The sequence below is a fragment of the Magallana gigas genome, chromosome 5 (assembly GCF_963853765.1).
Source record: "Magallana gigas chromosome 5, xbMagGiga1.1, whole genome shotgun sequence".
NCBI classification, from domain to species: Eukaryota; Metazoa; Mollusca; class Bivalvia; order Ostreida; family Ostreidae; genus Magallana; species Magallana gigas.
In genome coordinates this window covers 46,819,433-46,827,364 of record NC_088857.1, presented here as the reverse complement: position 1 = coordinate 46,827,364, position 7,932 = coordinate 46,819,433, and the positions used below count along the sequence as shown (strand labels likewise).

The 7,932-nt window shown below is 32.2% G+C and overlaps 1 protein-coding gene across 1 annotated transcript; it reads left to right on the top strand.

Moving 5' to 3' along the window:
* The first annotated feature begins 605 nt into the window (after positions 1-605).
* LOC136275845 (uncharacterized) lies at positions 606-4,785 on the top strand. Its single transcript, XM_066085915.1, has 6 exons — positions 606-720; positions 1,181-1,312; positions 2,625-2,729; positions 3,145-3,237; positions 4,262-4,418; positions 4,529-4,785. The coding sequence occupies exons 1-6, from the start codon at positions 612-614 to the stop codon at positions 4,707-4,709; spliced, it is 777 nt and encodes a 258-aa protein (XP_065941987.1). The 5' UTR covers positions 606-611; the 3' UTR covers positions 4,710-4,785.
* Positions 4,786-7,932: the final 3,147 nt, after the last annotated feature.

The window sequence follows — 7,932 nt, the reverse complement described above, 5'->3', positions numbered from 1 at the left end:
CGGTTTTCTGAGAAAAATGATGAACATCGATGATATGGAATTCGATTTACTTTCAGCCTACATTATGCAAACATAAAGAAAAGCCAAATTTTGCTAGAATTTTGCATTAAAAGCTGTTTAAAAGGACGATACTCGCCATCTTAGATATGCAGGGGTCCTTGGTTCACGTTTTAGTTTTACATAACTTCTTTAATTTTTCCAGCGGTTTTTGACGAGATCTAAGTTGGAAAATAATCAAATTATTTATCCGTATCGTTTGACTACATCTGTGTGCCGCAGAATAAACGCATCGATCCGAAATGTACTAGGTACTCGCCAAACTCAAGGAAAGCAATGCAAGTTGATGGAAACTCTCTAGGTAATCACTGAGAAGATTCAAAAGCATAAGATAAACCAAGAGAAAAGTTTTACAGATAGTTGCTCCCTCTCTAGGCTCTCTAGACTTATCCTTTGTTTTCTGGAACACCTCAGTGATTATTTCAATGAAAACTTTCGTTGTTTTTGGTAAGTTTTGCGAGTATCCAGTATATTGTGACATTTCGCTATTTTTTCTATTCGATAACATAATATTTTAATGGCAGTTTTAATCTTTAATAAAAGAAACAACAACAATGACACCAACAACAACATCAACGATACCGACATCATTAACATCGACGACAACAACGACGACACCGACAACAACAACAACAACAACTGAAGCACCGACAAATACCCCCGGTAGGAAGATGTAATAAGGCTATTCAAATATACAAAGTATTTAGTTTCGGAATTAAAACAACTCTGTTACTTCTGATCATAAAAAGCATGAAACACTTGAATTAAAAGTTGGTACCTGAAATACTAGTAATGTCAATCATACGAATCCATCTTAAATATCAAGATGAGGACCTAAGATGCTCATTTATTTTATTTGTGACCGATGTCACATGCCATTTTCTGAAAATATGGGACCCCAAACAGAAATGATAATTTTCCTGAAATTTCACACGGAAATTAATTATTTGAAGAATTAAACCAATATTTTCAGTTTGAACTATTATTTATTATGATTTCGATAAAGTACGAAGTTAAACACATGCAGTGACTAAAAAAGTAATACCCAGAGAATTTTCTGTGGCCCGATAAGCTCAAATTTTCTTAAAATTCAAATGAACCCTTTTCTTCCTTTTTTTTCTAGATCCTACCACAGTAGATCCACAACTTCTAATAATATGTACAAACCACACCGAGTGTAGTAGTCATGTTTGTCCGGCTGGTAAACACCCATACTGTAGCTTTGGTCAGCGTTCATCGGATTGCCAGTGTACCGGTGAGATCTATATTCCTGTCAGGGTTAAGAAATAAAGTTTAATGGAATATATTCTACTTGTCTGCTTTTAAAAACACAATTTTGTTTATATTTCTTTAAATTCTTCATGAACTATCTTATTAGTACGAATTACGGTATCTTGGTTATATCCGACCTGCATTTCCCTCACTTTCAAACGGATTCACCCTGTTTTGAACTTGCCAGGACATGGTTTCTTAAAAGTGATAATTTGAGACATTGGAATTAGCACAGTCCTAATTTCGCTCACTAACGACGACAACGGCGAAAGGGGCGAATATTTCTCTGTATATAGTAACAACTATGTTCGAAATCTTAGGTGTGCCTTTGCAAATGAAAATACAATTGATATAGCATTACATCTTTATTTTTAAATGGGAAGAGGATTTTGTAGTGTAAAATTATTTGTCAAATTTTTGTTGTTGCTTTTTTTAAATATTAAAATAAAGATGTCCAATATAACATATATTATGACTACTTTCTTACATTGCAAGGGAAATATTTTGAAGGAAGTATCCCACTTTTCTGGCATTGTGATTTTTTTTTTTTAATTTTAATTTAGTGCAATAATTATTCCATATAATGGAATTTATTTGCAAATTATATTCATTAATTTTAAATACGGAAACAAACTTCAAAATTATTTACAACATTGGCCTTTTTAAATGGCAATATCATAATTTTATCAAAATAATGCTGAAATCAGCACTTCAAAGAAGTTTTTGATTCTAAATTTGAACAAAATGTGATAAAACATAAAAGAGATCGTCAATAAATTAAAAAAAAATTCTTATATCAACCTTAACATGTGCTTTATAACTTATAAGATTTTCATGGCAACTTTCCATGCATTCAAGAGAGATACTACAATAGGAATCACCCCGACCCCTTATTATGGAAAAACGGCCTTTTGTGACAAATTCTGTTTCAACCATCAAACTAGTAATGCATTCTTTATATTTATTGATTAACATGAACAGATCATTATCAAAATATATTATATCTAATTATATTAACGGCTTATGATTTTGTACATTCACTTTTATTAAATAAAACATGTTGAATCCCCCAACCCATGTTGTGACAATGACAACTTTAGAGCCGTTAATTACTTTAAAAAGATCATCAAAGCATCGTTGCAATGTTAGTCACGTGATCAGTGTCCTGTTCCCCTTTAATTGATTAAGGTATAATTGAGAACAAATTTACTCTTAAAACTATTGTATCATTTAAATGCTAGGAAGCAGAATGCCTTAACTTTGATACACATATTTGTTTTTTTTATAATTTGTAGAATGTACGGTTAACAGTCACTGCTTTTGTCCTGCGGGACTAGTAGGAATATGTCATTTTAACTATTTCGACCGCAGCTATTCCTGTGTCTGTGGATTAGCACGAGGTAAATCAAGAAAACTCATTTGTTTAATTATTTATACCTGCATGTTTGTGATGTATGTGAAAGACAACATGAAATCAATATACCGAGATTAAATTTATTTTTCGAAATCAAACATTTATAAGGATAAGCTTATTTGTCTTTCTAAAATAAGTAGATCCCAAAATATCTATAAATAAATTTTGTTTTAAATAAAAAGATCAAGATTAAATAAATCATTAGATTAATTATATCACATTACCTATACTATTACTGTTAAATACTTGTATAATGTGGAATATTAATGTTAATAAAAGTTGTAATACTAGTTATCAGCTTTGTTTTACATAATAAATCTAATTAATCGAATGTGTTTGCAATATGTAAAAAAGAAGTAGCACTTAAAGGGATAATAAGCTACAATATTTTATCACGTAAGACACAACAACACAACCCAAAGAAACAACAACAGTTCCCCCAACAACAGTACAGCATGAGACTACCACAACACAACAAACAACGCCGGCATTAGGTACGTAGTGTACATTGCAGAACAATCCCTCCATACTCACATTTTTTTAAATTTCATTTTTCAAATTCCTTCAACAGTTTAATCGTAATGAATTTATGTTATAAAGTCTTATTTTTATACACAAAGTATAAAACAACAATAAATCTTGATTATCTGACACTGAATCCAATAAAAAATAATGGAATATTTTTTAGGTATGCTCATACTTGATAATTATGATAAAATGAAACTTAATATTTTATTCAAGATATATCATTCTTCTATATCTCCTGCAAAACAACAGGCGCCCACAACACACAATAATAATCAAAGTACTGAAGTACTGACGGGAGTTGATTTTATCGATTGTTATTTATTTTAAAATCAACGATATGTTATTTTGCATAGCAAGTAAATTCCTATTAGTATTTGCATTACGCACTTTTTCATAATATGAACCCTACAGGAATTTCGTGAAAATCAAATATCAATCATGTTGTGTAATATTCAAAGAATTATTCCATCCAACTACGTATTAGTAATCAAAATACTTATGAGTAATTGTATGAATCCAAACAAAATTGAACTCTACTCTCGTTCAACCAGACTCTCAGCTGTATCCGTTATTCTCCGAACGCAAGAGATTCTCTATGCTTGTCGGAGATTTACGGAGACAACCGAGCGTCTGGTTGAACGAGACTATATTGAACTCTGGCGTAGGAATACATCAAATGTACGACTTCAAAAAATATCTAAATTATTCGTACCATTTAAAATCTGACTATTTACAAGGTATCTATAAATGGGTTTCCTTGAAGAACAATGCTTAAGAACTCATTACGTCGAATTTATTGATTAGAACTAAATATTGTCAGTGGTGTTGATTTGTGCTTAGGTCCAAACACTGTTTCACTTTCGGTTTGCCTGAGTAACTGCATAGGAGAGTTGATTAAAATCAACTCCCAAAAAAACTACATTTAGTGTGTTAGTTTAATGAATTGCGATTTTCGTCACACAACCACACCAAATTGAACTTAAATGTCAGGCATGAGATGTCACGTTTGTGGAGACAATGACAACGGTATACCGTGCGACACACGATCCATTTACACCGGCAATGTTCAACAGTGTGGTCCGGGTGAAGATTTCTGTATGACGGACTTGATACACAATGGACAGACGTATCCTACAATATTTAAACGGTAAAAACAACAAAAATACACAAACACTATATACCTTTGTGAATGATATTTAATTATTTTCCGTAAAAACTAAACTAGACGAGTGGTTATTTTTATTTTCTTTAATTCAGATGTGTGACGGAGGAAGAGTGCCGGAACAAGTGGCTCCACCAAACATCTGACCTTGAACACTGCACAAACTATGGCAACGTCATTGTAGAAGGTCACTACAGCTGTCACTTCTGTTGTACATCGGACGGATGTAACTCGAATCAGATTCCTGAGAAATCCACACTATACATTAAAGCCTGAGCCTTACTTTATATGGAGTATGATGTAAACTTGTTTAATAATACAATACAAATAAAATGGTCTTCATTTTCGGTGACAGGGATTCTTTCACTTATGTTTTTTTTCTTCAAAATAATTCGTTTATTTTAACTAAAACGGTTCCATTAATCAGATAAGTGGAGCATGTTATCATAGTTAGCCGAACGCCGATATATCAATATCATCGGGTTGACACGCCATAAAACCCATTTAACGTTTAACAGCGTATATGTCTTTACTTATTTACTTACAAAAATTTCTGTACTGAAAATCTTTGAAACATCATCAGCTCCGTAAATTCAAGAACCTTTTGTATATATATACATGAAATACTGTTTAAAATGGCGACTCGATCTGCACGTGAATTAAGCATTCCGAACCGAGGTCAGTAAGCATGTTTAAGAGAAAATCAGCGGTAAGTAAAGCGTCAATATCATTAGTAAATATTGTCTGATGAATGTTGAGGTAAATTTATGTTTCTACAGACAGATTGAGTAACAATATTAAGTTAATCACAAATGACCCCCCCCCCCTTTCAAAGAAAAGTTTGCGCAGTAAACTGCAAGTACTTGAAGTTAGTTGCTTTGATAATGCACGTCAGCATGTGATTTAAAATATAAGCAACAAATTTGGGATGGAAAATTTATTGCTTTAGGTTTATTATGAAAATTATAACAGTTGGGGGGGGGGGGGGGGAAGGCGAGATTAAGACTAGAAATGAAAAATTCTGCATTGTCAGGTCAAATTTTAGCCCATACTTGACAATCAAGATTTTAAAAACATATGCGTGATATCAGGCAAGATCTTAAGACTGGTTCAAGTACATGTATTTGGTGCAATATCTTTCCGCAAAGCTAAAGACCCAGATTCATCTTTTGGTTAAATTAGTCAGGAACTTTAGTTATTGTATGTAACTAGAGTCAGATTTATTCGGAAAGTAAAACTCAGGTCAACAATACTAAGCAATTTTCAGGGAAGAACAGCTCATCTGCTGTGGTTCAGTATTTCTATCATTTGAATCAATGTCAACGGTGCACATTTTCCCCCAGATGCAGATTCAAGCACATCTGTATGAGATGCGGAGGCGAACACCCAGCTTCCAACTTTGACAACAACAAATCAGCTTTATAAGTTGGGCAAGACCCAAATCAAATTAGATAGAATTATTAACCATACCAAAAATTAACCAGATTATTTTTTAACGCATGGATTCAAATTACAATATTTTTGCCCTAGATTACCCAGGTCTTCAAAAACGAAATACTTAGTCAAGACAAACAATATTCAGTATAAAAGATTATATTTAGCAGATTTGCAGACCCGTTTCTACATCCATCTTTTCCAACGTTGCAGGTTTGTCCTTTAGATTTTGTGCTCAAGAAAGTTGGCGATTTTCGTCTGATTCCCTATTTATCTTATCCAGTTACATTTATCATATACTATTCGAATACATTAGTTATCTATAGGTAGTAAAAATAAAAAGATCAAGTTAATGCTTTCGCCTAAAAACACCAAATTTCTTATCACTCCAAATAATGTCAGTAGAATTAAGCATCATGACTGAAGATTTAACTTATATCCCCAACGGACATCACTGATCCATCTTATTTGTACAAAAACGTGCGCTACCTATAACAAACCTGACATCCTCTTGTATAACAACTGGCCAACTGACTAGAATAATAGGGCCCCGTCCAGGATAACACTTGCATTGCAAATGAGAGTCTACTTAGGATAAAAGAATTAAACATACATGTACAACACACAAAACCACATTTAGTGATTGTTACAACAATGCTACTTTTGCTTTAAAAACCTACAAATAATGATCAGGCTTCAACGGATTCTGAGAATAGAAAACGGAACAAAAAATGATATTTCTGTAATTAAAGGATAAACTTCTTTGGAACTTGCAATTTACCTGTAGTAGATGCAGTTTTTTAGTTTCTTTTACGATCTTTAAAAAAAGAAAAGAAATCGTCCAACATATGTGATGTCAATTATATTTACTACACACAAATGTAACCCTTTACACAGATTTAAATACCAAAAGCATTAACGAAAACTATTCACTACAAGTTTACACTGACATAACAAAGATGTGCTTGTATTTGAAAGTTTACCACTGGAATATCAGAGACCAAGAAACATGTATTATTGTATTAATGTATAATTTAGTCTGTCGAAAGTTTTATACTTTTTTAATGTGCATTGACCCACAAATTCAAATCGATTTGAATTTTATTAGGTATTTTCCCAGACGTTCCTTTTAGCTTACAAAACCCCAAATATACCCAGATGACTCTCTTAATAAAGAAACGCACGAATACAACGAATGATCAATGTAACTCTTTCAACTACTGAAACAATTTGCTTATATCTGGAGATTTTGAAAATATCAAATGATTCTTATAGATAAGATAATTATTTGCAGACCCTGTTTGCCATTCTATATCTGATTGCCACAATCACTGTCAAATCAACAAAAGTGTGTATTGTATTCTTGGCAGCTGCTTATGTTCTTAATTCTTTTAAATTCAGTGGTTGTGTGGTTTATCCAATAAATAATTGTATATTGAATTGCGATTTCCAAAAACGCATAGTATTGATAGAATATTTGTCAGAAATATTTATTTTTTGAAACTGTAAGTTCTTCTTACTCCATGAGAAAAATCCTAGTTTCATTCATTCGATAAAATTCCACTATTTTGCACTATTCATACCGCTTATTACTGTTTGACACGACCTAACCCTGAAGTGTAAATATATTGTCAATGTTTTTGTTACATTTGAAACTATAATTCTTTTCCGAACAAATCTTTTGGAAAAAGGTATTAAGTCTAATATTTTCAAAGTTTCGTTCCAATAGTATCGTAGCTCCTTTGTAAGAAAACATTCCATAAATAGTCACCCCTTAAGATTCATAAATTATTAATTTGCTGTGATATCCTGTTTTCATCTTTATTCTGACATTATCAGTACTCCAAGTTCACAATCTTTCTTAGCTAATAAATCATTGCTTTTCCTTACAAGTCTTTGGCTAGTATTTGATTTTTTATAAATCAATCGCTTCTTGTGTGTTTTGTTTGATTTTATGCTCGGAAATTTCTTTTAGTTTAATGCGGTTACACGTACTACCATGACGACTTCCGGAAGTTTATAAAGTTTGTTGGTTTGATTTACGAAGATCATTGAGATTTTCTTG

Excerpts from the sequence above, each read along its gene's own strand:
- LOC136275845 (XM_066085915.1), top strand. The coding sequence starts at position 612 with ATGACACCAACAACAACATCAACGATACCGACATCATTAACATCGACG. Across the intron at positions 721-1,180 it reads AGCACCGACAAATACCCCCG|ATCCTACCACAGTAGATCCA; the intron begins GTAGGAAGATGT and ends TTTTTTTTCTAG. Across the intron at positions 2,730-3,144 it reads TGTCTGTGGATTAGCACGAG|ACACAACAACACAACCCAAA; the intron begins GTAAATCAAGAA and ends TTATCACGTAAG.